Source organism: Polypterus senegalus, chromosome 5 (genome assembly GCF_016835505.1).
Source record: "Polypterus senegalus isolate Bchr_013 chromosome 5, ASM1683550v1, whole genome shotgun sequence".
NCBI classification, from domain to species: Eukaryota; Metazoa; Chordata; class Cladistia; order Polypteriformes; family Polypteridae; genus Polypterus; species Polypterus senegalus.
This window is the reverse complement of record NC_053158.1, coordinates 5,997,881-6,017,373: the sequence shown is the minus strand read 5'-3', so window position 1 is coordinate 6,017,373 and position 19,493 is coordinate 5,997,881. Positions and strand designations below refer to the sequence as shown.

General features: G+C 41.8%; 1 protein-coding gene across 2 annotated transcripts in view; it reads left to right on the top strand.

Moving 5' to 3' along the window:
- The window catches only part of snx16 (sorting nexin 16), an 88,776-nt gene that overhangs the window by 22,774 nt on the left and 46,509 nt on the right, over nt 1–19,493 (top strand). The window contains exon 2 of one of the 2 annotated variants that reach the window (XM_039754304.1): nt 12,235–12,616. In XM_039754304.1, coding sequence (XP_039610238.1) covers nt 12,251–12,616 — 366 coding nt within the window. In that variant the 5' untranslated portion in view covers nt 12,235–12,250. Of the gene's footprint in view, nt 1–12,165; nt 12,617–19,493 lie in introns of both variants that reach the window. The other variant, XM_039754302.1, reaches the window with a different exon arrangement.

Below are 19,493 nucleotides of genomic sequence, written 5' to 3'. Positions count from 1 at the left end.
TTCCCATATATGGAAACTTATGTCCCACCCTGTATAATCATATACAGTGAAACCTTGGATTGCGAGTAACTTGGTTTGCGAATGTTTTGCAAGACGAGCTAAAATTTTTAATAAACTTTAACTTGATAAACGAGGTCTTGCAATACAAGTAGTACGTGTACGCTTTGTCTGCCGAGTGTCACGTGGGGATTGTGGGTAATCATCTCCCATGCTTGTTCTCAGTCGCCATGCCTCACTCGTATAGTCAACATCCGTATGAGCTTATACTGTTTACTATAGCAGGGTGACCGCTTACGAGTCTTTGTCATGCACCCCAAAACACGAGGTTGAGTCTCAGTACTTTAGCAAAACCAGCTTTATTCACCGTGAAACAAAAACAGCACGCTTATTTATTGTAGCGGGATCTATTGCTCTCCTATACGGAGACGCAGCAATCGGGCAGGGTCGTGACTGGGTTATTTGCCAAGTAGTACTGTACCCTGCACATTTATAATGTTCCTTGCATCGCCTATCGACAGCAGGCGCTTATAGCTTGACCGCAATATTTTCTGATTCTCTTTCACGGCGAACTGCTACAGCGCTGGGAGCCTGCGGTTGCTTGCTTTGGGACGCTTGCGTGTCGTCCTGTTGGGGTGGGGGGAATCCCAAAAGAGTTTAGAAACCTTACAGTGCGTAAAGCATTTTTTTTATTTTGTGTCCAAGTGTAGTGACTCTTCAGGCAAAAGCAACTGTCATTGGATAGGCCAGGGGTGCCCACACTTTTTCGGCTTGCGAGCTACTTTTAAAATGACCAGGTCAAAATGATCTACCTACATTTAAAAATGCTGTGTGTGTGTATATGTGTATATATATATATATATATATATATATATATATATATATATATATATATACACTCACCTAAAGGATTATTAGGACCACCATACTAATACGGTGTTTAGCCCCCTTTCGCCTTCAGAACTGCCTTAATTCTACGTGGCATTGATTCAACAAGGTGCTGAAAGCATTCTTTAGAAATGTTGGCCCATATTGATAGGATAGCATCTTGCAGTTGATGGAGATTTGTGGGATGCACATCCAGGGCACGAAGCTCCTGTTCCACCACATCCCAAAGATGCTCTATTGGGTTGAGATCTGGTGACTGTGGGGGCCATTTTAGTACAGTGAACTCACTGTCATGTTCAAGAAACCAATTTGAAATGATTCGAGCTTTGTGACATGGTGCATTATCCTGCTGGAAGTAGCCATCAGAGGATGGGCACATGGTGGTCATGAAGGGATGGACATGGTCAGAAACAATGCTCAGGTAGCCCGTGGCATTTAAACGATACCCAGTTGGCACCAAGGGGCCTAAAGTGTGCCAAGAAAACATCCCCCACACCATTACACCACCACCACCAGCCTGCACAGTGGTAACAAGGCATGATGGATCCATGTTCTCATTCTGTTTACGCCAAATTCTGACTCTACCATTTGAATGTCTCAACAGAAATCGAGACTCATCAGACCAGGCAACATTTTTCCAGTCTTCAACTGTCCAATTTTGGTGAGCTTGTGCAAATTTTAGCCTCTTTTTCCTATTTGTAGTGGAGATGAGTGGTACCCGTGGGGTCTTCTGCTGTTGTAGCCCATCCGCCTCAAGGTTGTGCGTGTTGTGGCTTCACAAATGCTTTGCTGCATACCTCGGTTGTAACGAGTGGTTATTTCAGTCAAAGTTGCTCTTCTATCAGCTTGAATCAGTCGGCCCATTCTCCTCTGACCTCTAGCATCAACAAGGCATTTTCGCCCACAGGACTGCCGATACTGGATGTTTTTCCCTTTTCACACCATTGTTTGTAAACCGTAGAAATGGTTGTGCGTGAAAATCCCAGTAACTGAGCAGATTGTGAAATACTCAGACCGCCCGCCTGGCACCAACAACCATGCCACGCTCAAAATTGCTGAAATCACCTTTCTTTGCCATTCTGACATTCAGTTTGGAGTTCAGGAGATTGTCTTGACCAGGACCACACCCCTAAATGCATTGAAGCAACTGCCATGTGATTGGTTGATTAGATAATTGCATTAATGAGAAATTGAACAGGTGTTCCTAATAATCCTTTAGGTGAGTGTATTTTATATATATATAAGCCTGGCAATTCCTATTGGCAGGCTATTCCAGATTTTAGGTGCATAGCAGCAGAATGGGCCCACCTCACCACTTCTTTTAAGTTTTGTTCTTGGAATTCTAAGGAGACACTCATTTGAAGATCTGAGGTTACGATTTGGAATATAAGGTGTCAGACATTCCGATATATAAGATGGAGCGAGATTATTTAAGGCTTTGTAAACCATAAGCAGAATTTTAAAGTCAATTCTGAATGACACAGGTAACCAGTGTAGTGATATCAAAACTGGAGAAATGTGCTCGGATTTTCTTTTCCTAGTTAGGATTCTAGCAGCTGCATTCTGCACTCGTTACAAGCGATTGATGTCTTTTGGGTGGTCCTGAGAGCTATTCCAGGAGAAAAACAAAAAAAAAAACAACTCCAGACGGCTGGAGGAAAAAAAAAAAAAATCTGCAGGGGTTCCAGGCCATGAGCGCAGAAGGGCCCACCTCACCACTTCTTTTAAGTTTTGTTCTTGGAATTCTAAGGAGACACTCATTTGAAGATCTGAGGTTACGATTTGGAATATAAGGTGTCAGACATTCCGATATATAAGATGGAGCGAGATTATTTAAGGCTTTGTAAACCATAAGCAGAATTTTAAAGTCAATTCTGAATGACACAGGTAACCATTGTAGTGATATCAAAACTGGAGAAATGTGCTCGGATTTTCTTTTCCTAGTTAGGATTCTAGCAGCTGCATTCTGCACTCGTTACAAACGATTGATGTCTTTTTTGGGTGGTCCTGAGAGGAGTGCGTTACTGTAATCTAGTCGACTGAAGACAAATGCGTGAACTAATTTCTCAGTATCTTTCAGTGATGTAAGAGGTCTAACTTTTGCTATGTTTCTTAAGTCAAATGAATGAATTGTATTAATAATTGCTCACTCCATGGACGGAGACATTTGTGCTTATCTATGTGCAAAAAATGAATAGTTCTGAATTTTCATCTGGTCTGCAAGAATGACTAACTTGAATAAAGAGGAAAGTTTTTTTTTTTTATCCACATCAATATGTGGCCTCTGCCCACATTAGTTTGCAAATCATTTACTACTAATAATAGTCCGCGCAGTTTCTGTACTATGGTTTGTTCTAAAACCTGACTGAAAATTGTCAAGAATAGAATGCTAGAGCTGGAGCCGTGATTGCCAAGCTTGCATCCCACAGGGTTTTTAAGAGGGGATCGGGGAGCAAAAGGAGAGGTAGAATGGAAAAGGAGAACAATGAGGAACAAAGGTTTAAGGAAAGGAGACAAGGGCAGGAGCGCAATGTAGCCGGGGCAATATGACAGGAGAAGCAGGTGGACAGGAAAGCGAGCCCCGTGTAAGGAGTGTACGGCCAAACCAATTAATATCCAACTGCAGAGCCAGAGCAGGACAGGTCACTGCAGGTTTGCGCCAGAAATTATAGGATGGAAGTTAAAGTTAGGGGTTCGCATGTAGGATAAATGGTTAAGGTTAGGGTTTGGTGTGGTTAGAGTGTCATCCAGTTTGATTTGTGATGATGTAATAAACGTTTATTACCAAACTGCTAGTGTAGACATGCAGTGATGTCACTTCTACCCAGAAATTGCTGGCGTAGACCTATGGTGACATATGGTGTTGTGGCTCTGCAGGTTGATATATCTCGGGCCAAACGCTCGAGTTGCAGAAGGTGCTCAGCAGTGCTTTGGTGGGCTCTCATGGGAGCCTAAAGGACTGCAGCTTACAGGGAGCAAGGAGAAAACTCAATATGGTGTCCTGCAAACGCCGAGGGACTGGCAACAGCGACCCAAGTTTGATTTAAGGGTTGTCTGTGCCTGTTAGTTGGATGTCCCCTCAAAAGGGACCAAAATGTTGGCAAATCCCCTTAAATGAAAGCTATGCGATGTGCACTCTAATCACAATGTCTGAATGGTTTCATTTGTAATTTTAAACCATGGAACAGAAGGGGGACATCAAAGAATCATGGGTCTTTTGTCTCAAACATTATGGAGGACACTGCATGTTCAAGAAGTAAAAACATTTCAAGGGGTGTTCTTAACTTTTCACATGAGTTCGATTTAGCTGAGCCCTTAAGTTAAGCGGCTTGGAGGGAGCAAAGAGAAAAGCTCAATATGGTGTCCTGCAAACGCCAAGGGATTGGCAACGGGGACCTAAGCTGGATTTAAGGGTTGTCTGTACCTGCACCAGAGGGGACTGGGTGGTCTCATGGTCTGGAATCCCTACAGATTTTTTTTTTTTCTCCAGCCTCTGGAGTTATTTTTTTTATTTTTTTTTTTTCTGTCCACCCTGGCCATCGGACCTTACTTATTCTCTGTTAATTAATGTTGACTTATTTTTAATTTTTATTGTGTCTTCTATTTTTCTATTCTTCATTTTGTAAAGCACTTTGAGCTACATTTGTTTGTATGAAAATGTGCTATATAAATAAATGTTGTTGTTGTTGGTTGGATATCTCCTCAGAATGGACCAAAATGTTGTGCACATCCCATAACTTTCACTTAAGACAATGTGCATTTAATCACAATGTCTGAATGGTTTAATTTGTAACCAAAGAATAATGGGTCTTTTGTCCCAAACATTAAGAACATTAGAGCACTCGAGATGAGAACAGGCTATTCAGCCCAACAAAGCTCGTAAGTCCTCTCCACTTATTTCTTCCAGAAAAACATCAAGTCGAGTTTTGAAAGTCCCTAAAGTCTTATTGTCTACCACACTACTTGGTCTCTTATTCCAAGTGTCTTTTGTTCTTTGTGTAAAGAAAAAGTTCCTAATGTTTGTGCAAAATTTCCTCCTAACAAGTTTCCAACTGTGTCCCCGTGTTCTTGATGAACTCATTTTAAAGTCACCGTCTCGATCCACTGTACTAATTCCCTTCATAATTTTAAACACTCCAGTCAAGTCAGGTCACCTCTTGATCTTCTATAAAGGCTCAGCTCTTTTAATCTTTCCTCATAACTCATCCCCTGTAGCCCCTGGAATCAGCCTAGTCGCTCTTCTCTGGACCTTCTCTTGTGCTGCTATGTCCTTTTTGTAGCCTGGAGACCCAAACTGCACCCAGGACTCCAGATGAGGCCTCACCAGTGTGTTATAAAGCTGAGCAGAACCTCCTGTGACTTGTACTCCACACCTCAAGGCGCTATATAACCTGACATTCTGTTGGCCTTCTTAATGGCTTCTGAACACTGTCTGGAAGTCGATAGCTTAGAGTCCACTGTGACTCCTAAATCCTTCTCATAATTTTAAGACCTCCCATTGTGTATTCAAACCTCACGTTTGTACTTCCTGTGTGTAGTACTTTACATTTACTGGCATTTAATTTCATCGTCCACAAATCTGTCCAAGCCATATATAAAAAGAATATATGCACATACAACATATCTCTCTATCTATCTTAAATTTCATCTGCCAGAAATCTGCCCAACTGTGATGATACAACAGATTCCAAATTATCTGCTAATCCACATGTCTTGGTATCAACTGCAAACTTAATCATCTTGTTACATAAATCATATATATGCATTAAAAACAGCGGCGGCCACAGCACTGCCCCCTGCTGTTCACCACTCTTAACATCGGCCAATTCTGATGAGGTTCCTCTCACCATCACCCTCTGCTTCCTGTGTCTGAGCCAATTCTGCACCCATCTAAAAACATCACCCTGAACTCCCACTTCTTTTAGTTTGATGCCCACCCTCTCATGTGGCACCTTATCAAATGCTTTCTGAAAGTCCAGATCAATAATATCATAAGCTCCACTTTGATCGTATCCTTTTGTTGCCTCCTCATAGAATTCCAACATGTTAGTAAAACACAACCTCCCTCTTCTGACCCCATGCTGACTGTCCCTAATACCTCCTGTCCTTGCCATGTGTTGCTCAATCTTATCCTTAATAATTCCTTCCATTAATTGTCCTGTGACGCACGTTAAGCTTACTGGCCTATAGTTGCTTTGATCTGCCCTGTCACCCTTTTTATATAATGGGATGATATTTGCCATTTTTCAGTCCGTCAGAATCTCTCCAGTGCACAGTGACTTCCTAAAAATATGTGTCAAGGGGTTTCTATCTGTACTCACTGGCCCCCTTAAGAACTCGAGGGTAAATATGATCTGGTCCTGGTGATGTGTTTGATTTCAGCTTACTTAAGAAGTAAAAGCATTTCCTGGGGTGTTCTTACTTTTTCACATGTCTCTAATTGGCTGAACCCTCAAGTTACAGTATGCCTTATAAAATAAGTTGACTTCAGCTGAACTTGAGGCACCAGTTCTTCGTGCCCCATGAACCTGATTAGCGAGTTACAAAATGGGCGGAAAGTCCTCTCCGTCTGTCGGCGTGTGCTTCGCGCAGCATCTCTCCGGATGACTCATCCCTCAGTTTTGCATTCGCAGCTTCTTGCAGAGTCATCATATTGCATGTGTCTGTCAAGTGCCTCTGTGATAAACTGTTCTTGCCTCTCCGCCGCCGTTCAAATGTGCTTACAAACTTTCTATTTTTAGAGAGCACCTTCCACAGAGATGGCACTTTACTGAGCACAAAAATGCATGCTGGCCTCCTGACCTCTTCAAGGTGATGTTTCTCGTGTTCTTTCCAGGAATTTTGCAGCTGCTTCCTGTTTCCAGTTTTGTTTTTCATTTGTTTTTAGTTGGAGATCTCTCACTATAGTGGAGGGCAGCTGCTGGCACACGGCATTATCAGGATTGGAAAAGACAAAGTCGTCTCTGCTTTGACTTTATGAGCTTTAACACTGGAAATGGGGAAGCAGAGGTGCTTTGCATTTACAGTCTATAAGCCACAATAAACGTAACCTTACTGGAAATTGATGAGTCCCTGGTCCGGGTGTGCAAGTAGGCCTTTGCTTATAGAATTTTCATATTTAGAGCCGGAGCTGCCATACTTCCTGTGACAACAGTGACCACGTGTGAAAGTGAATCCATTCAGTTTGCCATACTTCACTGTCATCAAGGATCGAGACAAATCTCAAGGAGAATTAAAGCAAAAATAATTTAGAGTGCCAGAGCAATGAGTCCGCATACTTGTAGTGCCCTCCATAATGATTGGGGCAAAGAGACATTATTCCTTGATTTGCCCCTCGGCTCCACAAATCAATCAATTCAGATGTGATTAAAGTGCACATTGCAGACTTTCTTTTATGGGAATTTGCAGACAATTTGGTCACACAACATTTCAGGGCACCATAATGTTTGGCACCTGGTGATGTCTAGCATGTCATTTAAAGCGCACATTACAAAGTTGTCCAAATCCGGTTTCTTCCATCTTAAAAATGTTGGGAAATTAAGGCGCTTTCTAAATAAACAGGATGCTGAGAAATTAATTCATGCATTTATTTCTAGTAGGATTGACTACTGCAATGCGGTGTTCACTGGATGTTTAAACTGTTCTTTATTCAGCCGCCAGTTAATCCAAAATGCTGCTGCAAGAATTATTACAAGAACAAGAAAATACAAACACATAACTCCAGTTCTTAAATCCTTACATTGGCTCCCGGTTAAGTTTAGGGCAGATTTCAAAATCCTTTTAACATATAAAGCATTAAATGGCCGAGGTCCGGCTTACTTGTCTGAACTTATCATGACTTACAAACCAGAGCGCACATTAAGATCTCAAGATGCCGGTCTACTAATGATTCTAAGGATTAATAAAATAACAGTGGGAGGTCGAGCTTTTAGTTACAGGACCCCCCTAAACTGTGGAGTGGTCTGCCTGCTACTATAAGAGATGCCTCTTCGGTCTCAGCTTTCAAATCCCGGCTGAAGACTCACGACTTCTGTTTAGCACACCCTGACTAGAGCTGCTGATTAACTGTACAGACTGCATCTCTGCTGTTAGTCATTAGCACTAAAACATAAGTAACATGATAGTTAGAATTTTATACTAACCCTCACCTATTTTGTTTCTCTTCTCTGTACTCAAATGTTGCATTCGGTGCCACAGCCCACCTGCCAAGTTGTTTTGTCTGCCTAAGGTAAAGTCATCCCTGATGGAGGATTGCAGGAATCGTGGGAAAGAGGGGTCCTTTCATCAGATTAGCACTATTTCAGCTGTTGAATGTCCAATAGGGGGAGGCAGCTTGATGAATGAGGTCTCCGGGACTCTGAACACATCCAAATCATATTATGGGATATCATCTTCTGTTAAATTCTGCTCTGTACTTGTAATTATTCTATTTTTATACTGTATTGAGGATTTGTCATGTTCTGTGTATTGTATTGTATTGACCCACTGCACGCCCAACCTACCTGGAAGGGGTCTCTCTTTGAACTGCTTTTCCCAAGGTTTCTTCCATTTTTTCCATACAAGTTTTTCTTTGGGAGTTTTTCCTTGTCTTCTTAGAGAGTCAAGGCTGGGGGGCTGTCAGGAGGCAGGGCCTTTTAAAGCGCATTGCGACACTTCTTGTTTGATTTTGGGCTATAGAAAAATAAATTGTATTGTATTGAATGTTTGTGAATCAAAGATCATTTAAGCAATCATTTCATGTGAGGGATGTGCGACAAAGTCCTAAATATGACTATGGCTTTAATAGACCTGCCATTGCTGTGTCCTAAACATTATGGTGCCCTAAAATGTTTGGGATAATTGGGATTACATGGCAATAAGATACATCTGCTTGCTTTTAACCTTTGGAGTCTGTAGCTGCAATTGTTCAAAATTAGGATAACAACAGTGCCAATGAAAGTCAAAAAAGTCTTTATGAGGCTCAAAAACAAGAATAAAACCATCAGAGACATCAGTAAAACCTTAGGATGACCGAAATCAACCATCAGGAATATCAAAAAGAAGAAAGATGACACCTGTGACAGATTTTCCATAAGATTCAAATCGAAGCTCACATAAGGCCACCTCAGAATAGTCCCATGTTTTATTCTCTGCCATTCCTGGGTGCTTTTCGCCGAGTGTTTTATTTCGTTATCCTGTTGTAGGTTCCATGGCCTGAGACAGAGCTTTCAGACACTGGGCAGGACATTTTGCTCCAGAATGTCTTGATGGTCTTAAGATTTCATTGTTCCTTGCACAGACTCCACGCACCCTGTGGCAGACACAGCAAAGCAGCTCCCAAACCATAACTGAGCCTCCTCCATGTTTCACAGTAGCTATGGTGTGTTTTTATTTTTATTTATTTTTTTATAAACGATTTTATTTTACTCGACTCCCCGGTCTGTTTGTTTGGCTGGATCAAATCTTGCAAGTGATTTTTAACTCAATTACTTCAAATTTTGAATATGTGTTCAGTATCGATGACGATACAATAATCCGTCAAAACCGATGCAATTACCTAACAAATTTCACCATAATCATGATGGTGATTCCAATTAACGCACACACAACAATGACGGAGAGAGATTAGAGTGAGATATCGGAGCATACAAGTGAGAGACGCATCGCATTGTCCTCAATGAGTGGAGTGGGTGAATACGCGGGCAGACTTTACTCATTTACTCTTGGGAAGGAGTAAGTCTTGATGACCACGGCGAGGACGTATTGCCGTATGCCTGCCGTTCTGTCGTTGATATTTTTTTTTTTATTTTCGCAGTGTCTGAGCACTACACCCATAAGAGCCGGAACAGGAAAATAGAGACCAATAAATTACTTATAAATGCACTTGAAAGAAAAAAAAAATTTCTTTAACCACAATATTCGTAGTTATATGTGACTAAATAAAACCGTGGGCTACACATAAATTAATAGATTCAGACAATTTTTGAAACTTGTTTTGCATGCTGGGAAATTACAATGTTGTTGTTTTTTTTTAATATTCTATGATCAAAGTAGCTGTTCTATTAATTGATTGAATGAGTTAATCCTTCCCATCCAATCTAACAGATCTTTGGAGGATCTGACAGGAAGAACAGGAAAAACTGCCCATATCCGGGTGTGCAAAGCTTGTGGAGATGTAAACAAGAAGACTCAAAAGCTGGAACTGCTGCCACATTGGGCTTCAGAAAAGTGCTGAATTGAGCATCTGAATACGTCCATGAATAAGAATTTTGATTTTTAAAAATTTGCAATCCAATCTGAAGACATGTTTTCACTTTGTCATTATAGATTATTGAGTGTAGATTGATGGGGGGAATAGAATGGCAACTTTATCCATTTAAAATGAGATCTCCAACACAATAAAATGCCCGGAAAATGAATACTTTTGCCTACTTTTGTAAGTTGCTTTCACCATTCTGGTCAGACAAAATGTAATTAATTAATTCATTAATTTTGGAAAATGTCCCAGTTTGTGTAAAATGCTCCCCGAGTCCACTCGGTGGGCTACCTCTGTGTTCTCCATATAAAAGAGAGTCAATAAAATAAAGTTTATACTAGAGCCAGGCAAGCCAAGCCTGAAATGGGTTGATTGTGAAAGTGTTTTTTCTTCTTTACGAAACTCTTTTACATTTTTAATTGCCGTAGTGGTAGCGCTGCTGTCTCCTAGTAAGATGATTTTGGGTTCGCGTCCCGGGTCCTCCCTGTGTGGTAGAACTTTGAGTTGTAAGAAAAATCCATCCATCCTCTTCCGATTATCCGAGGTCGGGTCGCGGGGGCAGCAGCTTAAGCAGAGAGGCCCAGACTCCCCTCTCCCCGGGCCACTTCTTCCAGCTCTTCCGGGAGAATCCCAAGATGTTCCCAGGCCAGCCGGGAGACATAGTCCCTCCAGCGTGTAAGAAAAAGCGCTATGTAAATATAATGAATTACTATTATTGTTATTGGATGTTATCTTGTGTTTCTTTCTCCGTTAGTAATCAATGTGTTTATTAAAATAAATTGAGAAAAAAAGTATTCAAAGTTAGAAATTATGATTCTTGGGAACTTGCTCACCTAAGAAAAATAAGGCTGATCTTTTTCACTTTTGGTGCTTTCCCACTGTAGGAACTTTATTTGGGAGCCAAGGACTTTTAAAACTTTTTTTTTTTTTTTTGTGCCATTTGCACCACATGAACTTGGGCCATTTATACAATACAATACAATACAATACAATTTATTTTTGTATAGCCCAAAATTACACAAGAAAGGCCGCAATGGGGTTTAACAGGTCATGGCTCTTGACAGTCCACCACCCAGCCTCGACTCTCTAAGAAGACAAGGAAAAACTCCCAAAAAAAAAAAAAAAAGTTGTAGGGAAAAAATGGAAGAAACCGCGGGAAAGGCAGTTCAAAGAGTGACCCCCTTCCAGGTAGGGTGGGTGTCAAAAAGAAGGGGGTCAGTACAGTACAATACAATACAATACAATACACAGAACAGAACAAATCCTCAATACAGTATAAAAATAAAAATTTTACAAGTATGGAGCAGAATTGAACAGTAGATGATATCACATAATAGGATACTTCCTGGTACTTTTTTCTGACCCCTCCTCCTGGTTGCTTACTATTCGTTCTACCAGGAACTATTGTGGGAGGGGCTTGGGGTAGGACTTGTGCTGATTGGTTATTCATAAGCACTGGTGCTGTCTTGTAAATCTGTTAGTAATTTGGAGTTCAGGGAGTTATCAGTGAAGATGGAGTGCTGCACTTCTCGCTGCATTACTCTTAATCGTGAAGTCACAAGGTGGTCTCATGCATCACTCTTCATAACCACCTCCAGGCCGTGCAGTGTATTGAAGTGAAAAGGTTTTGGGGTTTGGGATCCCCTGTGGACTTCTGATTGCAACGGAAAAGGCTGGGAGGGGTGGTTTGGGGTCCCCTGTGAACCGCACTTAGCAGCGCATAACTCATCATAGCCACGTCAATTAGTGCATTGAAGCACTAAATGAGAGTGGGGTGCTTGGTTCCCATGTGAATTCCCAAATGTACTTCACTTTGCACTGCATCGCTCTTCACTGCACGTCACATATTTACAGTTCCTGATGTGTGGTGGGAATGAATGCACAAAAGCATTCTGGGACCACAAGTGTCCCCAATTTCCTAAAAGGAAAGTTCCTTTGGTGGGAAAGCATCTTAAAACTTCTTGGGTTTTTTTTTTTTCTGCCGAGAAGAACGGCCACTGTACATCCTTCTTTGAGCATTTATTCTTCTTTTTCTTTCTCCACAGAGTTTCCATCCTCTGCTGAAGAAATCAGCTAAACTTGCCATATTTTTTTTTTGGCTTTCATCTCCACAGGCAGGCTTACAGAGTGATGGCAATGCCATTTGTCCCCGTTCCTGTGCCTATCGATAGTGCCTCGCCAGGTTCAAACCGAAGACGAAGCCAAAGAAGTTCTTCATTTGGGAGCATTTCCAGTAGCTCTTGTTCGTCAAAAGGCCAAGCTGAAGACCTCAGTGCAGACCACCATAAGAAAATGTGTGTTTCTGACCAGTGTGGCTCTTCTGTGCAGCAATGCAAGAGTCCTTTAATTAGAACTAAAATGAATGGAGTAGACGCCTCTGTGGAGTACTCCAGCTGTCCTAGTAGACAGATTAGTGAATCGGCCAGCTGGGACGAGAGACCATCAACACCCACTGTGCTAGGCTATGAAGTCATGGAGGAGAGAGCCAAGTTCACTGTAAGTGTGCCCTACCATGTCTTGTGCACTCGGGCGACTTTTATTTGGTGTAGTAGGCAATGCCTTGTGGGGAATTTTACTGCTTTGTTGTGTGTCTAGACCAGTGGTTCCCAGACCCCATCCTAGGGGACCCCCTGTGGCGGTGGGTTTTTGTTCAAACCAGCTTCAGCATTTCATTGGACTCCTAGCCTAATTAAGTGAGTCATTATGCTGTCTGTGGTTTGGGGTCAGTGTAGAAATTACAAAACAAAGTTTGCTAGATCTTTATTAAAATGTACTAAGCAGTGATGTGGAGAATACATAGTTGTTTTTTTTTTTTTAACATGTTAACAGTATTTTCATCTTGATTTTCGTTCTGCTTATTTAATTATTTACTCATTAGTGCGTCTGCCTCTGACGTCGTTGCAGCTTTCATCACCCCAAGTGTCTTCTCTGCTTGTTGTTAATCATCGCTATTAGGGTTAAAAGGAGTCAACCGCACAGCAAAAAAGGGGAAAATAACAGAAACACAACAAAAGAGAGTTAAGCATGTAAAGCTTTAGAAAAAAATAAAAAATATTTCTAATGAATATGTCTTATAAATATTAAAAAATACCACCGTGCTTTTCTGAATGAAGAATAAGAGACGAGAAGAAAAAGACCACCTAATTAAATGAGATCGGTTTGTTATCGTTTTTTATCTCTGCTTGTGAGTCTGGTTGGAACAGAAACCTGCAGTCATAGGGGGTCCCCAGGACTGAGTGTGGGACCCACTGGTCTAGGCTGTAATTATACGTGTGGCTCGTTGACATCAATATGATTGATTACGGTCAAAGGGTGGGAATGTAACGACTCAATGAAATTAATCTCCTTAGTGTTAGACCTGAGCATTACTCGGGCTGTTAAAAAAATGCGCTAAAAGTGTTAGTCTCAATGTCACTCTGCCTACGGTATAAACACATCTCTGGTAATACCCGAAGATTACTCGGGCAGTAAAAATGCCAACAGTGTTAGTGTCACGCCTTACTTGGCCAATGGTATAGACACATCTCTGGTAAAAACCGAGGATTACTCGGGCAGTAAAAGTGTCAACGGCATTAGTGCCATGCGTTACTTGGCCAATGGTATAGACGGGTCTTGCTTAAGACCCAAGGATAGTAAAAGTGCCAAAAGTGTTAGTGGCGAGCATCATTTAGGCTGTTAAAAAAAAAAAAAAGTTCTAAAAATGTTATTCCCGAGTGTCACTATTGTGTATGACCCAAGGTTTATTCGGACTGTAAAAGTGACAATGGGATTAGTGCTGAGCATTACTCAGGCAACTGTTTAGACGTGTCTTGCGTAAGACCCGAGAATTACTCAGACAGTAAAAGCGGCAACACCTTTTGTGCAAGGCGATACTTGGGCAACGGTATAGACGCATCTCTCGCAAGACCCGAGGATTACTCGGACAGTAAAAGTGGCAATGGCGTTGGTGCCATGCGTTACTCAGCCAACGGTATAGTCACGTCTCGTTTAAGACCCAGGGATAGTAAAAGTGCCAAAAGTGTTAGTGCCGAGCATCACTCAGGCTATAAAAAATGAGCTAAAGCCATTAGTCTCAATGTTGCTCGACCAACAGTATAGATGCGTCTCGCATAAGACCCGAGGATTACTCGGGCAGTAAAAGTGCCAACATCATTAGTCACACAGGCAACGGTATAGACATGTCTTGAGTAAGACCCGAGGTTTACTCTGGCAGTAAAAGTGCCAAGAGCGTTAGTGTCGAGCATCACTCAGGCTGTGAAATAAAAAAAAAAAACGGCGCTAAAAATGTTAGTCCCGAGTGTCACTATTGCGTAAGACCCAAGGTTTACTCGGGCTGTAAAAGTGACAACGGTGTTAGTGCTGAGCGTTACTCAGGCAACGGTATAGACGCATCTTTTCCTAGCCTCATAATTCCGTCTAAGAAACACCTCTGAGCAGTGATGACGAGGTGAACTGAAAGTGGTAAATCGTAAAGTGACGCTCGTGTCACTCGCACATGTGCAGTATGCTGTTCATATTATTATTATTATTTGTATCATTATTGTACTTTCTACACTTCTTACTTTGTACTTTTGGTGTTTTGCATATTTTACAATAGAACAATGAGATTTAATAAAAATGTCATTTTTCAAGCAAAAAAATGCAACACTTTTTATGTGTTTTTTTTATTAAATTAAACAATGTAATGCTAAGGAGGTTAAAGTACTCCATTGTAGATTTAAACACATCCATTTGATGATTTTTTTTGTGTGTGCATTAAGAGATAAAAAGGAGTTTGCAGGAGCACTAATGAAAGCTCTTTCATGCTTATATTTCCTTCTAGACCAGTGGTTTCCAAAGTGTAGAATACATAAAGACGTTCCAAGGGGTACATTGTAAATTTTACAATATACAGTCATATGAAAAAGTTTGGGGAGCCCTCTTAATTTTTTGGATTTTTGTTTCTCATTGGCTGAGATTTCAAAGTAGTATCTTCCTTTTAATTTACGACATGCCTTATGGAAACAGGAGTATTTCAGCAGTGACATGAAGTTTATGGGATTAACAGAAAATATGCAATATGCATCATAACAAAATTAGACAGGTGCATAAATGTGGGCACCCAACAGAGATATGACATCAATACTTAGTTGAGCCTCCTTTTGCTCCTTTGAGCCTCTAGACCAGTGGTGGCGAACCTATGGCACGCGTGCCAAAGGGGGCACTCAGAGCCCTCTCAGTGGGCACGCGCGCCGTCGCCCGAGCACAGAGTTCGTTACTATAAAGCCAGAGGAATGCGGGCGGGCTGCTCCCCTCACCGCTCCCCTCTTCACGCGCTCCTGAGGACTTTTCTCACATCACCCGCCCCTCTGCCCAGCAGCCCAATGGGAGCGCTTCCTTCCTCTCCTGTCTGGAGTAAGGCGGGCGACACACATGCTGCTTGAGGGTGCGGCACGGACTGCAGCCTTTTGAGTCTGTGATTCCCGTGGTGGGGTTGGAGGGGATGTGGTATAGCGGGTCCACAGCTCAAAATTGAAATGGCCAGTTTTAACAGATAATTGCCGCGCTTTTCGCTTAAAGGGGTTATGGTAGAGTGGCGGAGCGGTTTCCGGGAGCTTTGTGGCGCGGGCAGTCCTCGCTAAGCGCACAGGTGAGGAGTCGTCCGCATCTGTAATTATTGCCGGGAGTTGCTAATCGCCACACCTGATCCACGACCCCGTAATATATAATAGAAGCTTTGGGGGCGGAGCTTAATAGGGAAGACCTGCGTGAAACACTTGAGAGGATCGAAGGGATGACAAAGGGCAGCACAGTTAGTTATGAAAATGAAATCCTTAAAGTGTGGAATTCTCTGCCAAATAATCTTAAGTCAATGAAGGCACTTGAGATTGCTTTCCTTACTTTTTGTTTGTGTTTTATCTTGGTAGAGTAATATATATATTGCTCTACTTTCCCCTATTGTATTAATATGTAGCCTTAGAATGCCTAATCTCACAGACTTACCACTGTATATAACTTATCCCCACCTTCCCTTCTATATCTATAACCTCAGGTAATTAGATGTAGTAAAAGACAAGCAGGAGTTAAGTTACACATAAAATAATGTATTACTGATAATATTCATAAATAATAACAAAATGCAAAGTACATTTGAATATTGGCAACCATACAACCTGATTAAATGGTGGTGTGTAATTCAGGTGGCACACAGACTTGCAGTTACTTAAAATGTTTCTAGTTAAGGCATCGTTGGTGCTCAGCTTTCAGCCACATGTCTGTTCAATATGGCTGCTGAGCTGTGCTCTTCATTGTGTTGTCTTCATCCTCACAGGTTAGCAAGAGAGATGCTTCTTCATCATATGTCAGTTAGAGAGAAAATGTGGTTGAGCAAGTACATTTATAGATGTTCTCTCCAATTCCTAGAACCAATAGGACATCATGGTACTTAAAGGCCTCTGAGACAAGCCAATTCCGTGGTGGGGTTGGAATGTGGTACAGCCATACCTCAGACCAATGGGAGCAATAGTACATTTAACACCTGCAACCACCCCCAAGACCATATGCTAAGCTAACCTGGCTTTGTGTGGGAGATCAAACTGGTTTAAGACACATCCCCCCAAATCCTGTCATAAAATTACAAAGAGACAGTCGCTTAAAGGGGGATGGGGGAAGGCAAACATGAATACCTCTCACCACTTGGTTTGCCTAAATTATAAATAAAGACATACAAAACATTTATCAAGTTATATGTAAAATCTCACATCACAACAGTTTGGAACATCTTATGCTTGTGCGCAGCTGTTTTCAGCTTTGAATTAAATCAAATCTGACACCAGAAACAGACTAACAGATGACCTGAGTGCTGCATGTATTGCTCTCAAACTTACAAAGTATGAGCCAAGGTTAGACAAATTATCAGCATGCATACAACAGCAAAAAGCACATTAATTGTTCAAAAGCATACCGAATGCAAACTTTTACCTTTCAAAAAAAGTTGTTTGTATCATTGAAAGCTCTGTTATTATGTTTTTCTTTTAAGACAAAAGATGTTAATGTATGAGTTGCTTTTCTAAACTAAAAGCTCAGTAGATAGACAGACAGACAGAGCATCAGTATTGGCAGTCCAGTCCAATTTACCATCCAGCTGCACTCCCAGGTATTTATAGGTCTGTACCCTCTGCACAGTCACCTCTGATATCACGGAGTCCATGAGGGGCATGGGCCTCCTAAAATCCACCACCAGCTCCTTGGTTATGCTGGTGTTCAGTTTTAGGTGGTATTCAGGTTAAATTGCCATGTTGGCACTTTGCGATAAATAAGTGGGTTTTGGATTGCAGTTTGGGCACTTGGTTTCTAAATGGTTCGCCATCACTGCTCTAAACACTGTCCTCCTATAGCCTGTGATGAGTGTCTGGATTCTGGATGGAGGTATTTCTGACCGTTCTTCATACAAAATCTCTCCAGTTCAGTTCAATGTGATGGACAGCCTGCTTCAAGTCATCCCATAGATCTTCATGATATTCAAGTCAGGGACTGTGACGGCCATTCCAGAACATTGTACTTCTCCCTCTGCATGAATGCCTTTGTAGATTTCCAACTGTGTTTTGGGTCATTGTCTTGTTGGAATATCCAACCCCTGAGTAACTTCAACTTTGTGACTGATGCTTGAACATTATCCTGATGAATTTGTTGATTTTGGGTTGAATTCATCCGACCCTCGACTTTAACAAGGGCCCCAGTCCCTGAACTGGCCACACAGCCCCACAGCATGATGGAACCTCCACCACATTTGACAGGAGGTAGCAGGTGTTTTTGGGGCGGCACGGTGGCGCAGTGGTAGCGCTGCTGCCTCGCAGTTAGGAGACCTCGCTTCCGGTCCTCCCGTGGAGTTTGCATGTTCTCCCCATGTCTGCGTGGGTTTCCTCCGGCGCTCCGGTTTCCTCCCACAATCCAAAGACATGCAAGTTAGGTGGATTGGCGGTTCTAAATTGGCCCTAGTGTGTGCTTGGTGTGTGGGTGTGTTTGTGTGTGTCCTGTGGTGGGTTGGCACCCTGCCCAGGATTGGTTCCTGCCTTGTGCCCTGTGTTGGCTGGGATTGGCTCCAGCAGATCCCCGTGACCCTGTATTCGGATTCAGCGGGTTAGAAAATGGATGGATGGATAGCAGGTGTTTTTCTTGGAATGCGGTGTTCTTATTCCGCCATGCCAAGTGCTTTTTGTTCTCACCAAATAACTCCATTTCTGTCTCATCAGTCCAAAGCACTTTGTTCCCAAATGAATCTGACTTGTCTAAATGAGCATTTGATACAACAAGTAACTCTGTTTGTGGTGTGAGTGCAGAAAGGGCTTCTCTCTCATCACCCTGCCATACAGATGTTCTTCATGCAAATTGCTCTGAAGTGTAGAACGATGTCCAGATACACCATCTGCAGCGAGATGTTCTTGCAGGTCTCTGGATGTGATCTGTGGTTGTCTGTCACCATTCTCACAATCCTGCCTCTTCATATGCCACCCTCTATTTTTCTTGGCCTGCCAGACCTGCTGTGTTGGTTTAACATCAACTGTGCCTGTGGCCTTCCATTTCCTGATTCCATTCCTTACAGTTGAAACTGACAGTTTAAACCTCTGAGATGGCTTTTTGTTGCCTTCCCCTAAACCAGGAGACTCAACAATCTTTGTTTTCAGATCTTTTGAGAGTTGCTTTGAGGATCCCATGCTGTCTGTCACTCTTCAGAGGAGAGTCAAAGGGAAGGAAGCACAACTTGATTGACCACCTTAAATACCTTTGACCACTCATGATTGGACACTCCTGTCTGTGAAGTTCAAGGCTTGACGAGCTCATCCAACAAGTAATCAGCATTGAGCAGTGACAGGCATTCAAATCAGCACAATGACAAGGGGACACACATTTGTGCACAGCCAGTTTTTCACATTTGATTTAATTTCATACAACTAAATACTGCGTCACTAAAAATCTTTGTTCAGAAAACACCGCAGTACTCCTAGGAAATGAAAGACATACCACTGTCATCTTTTTGTTGAAAGGAGAGTCAATTATTATGCAGGCAGAGTGGGGTTCACAAACTTTTTCATATGACTGTATATGTATGTGTGTGTGTGTGTATATATATATATATATATATATATATATATATATATATATATATATATATATATATATATATATAACATTAATATAATATTCCATTTGGTGTCGTTACTTTTTACATGACTGTCTGCTTTTGTTGCTTCTTCATTGACTTAACTCGGTGCCCCAGTGCCCATGGATATTATCTTTAGCATTGACCGATTTAATTTGCCATTTTATTCAAGGATTACAGAAGAGTTCATTTAGTGCAGACAGCTTCAGGAGTCGACCTTGAAGAAACTGTGCA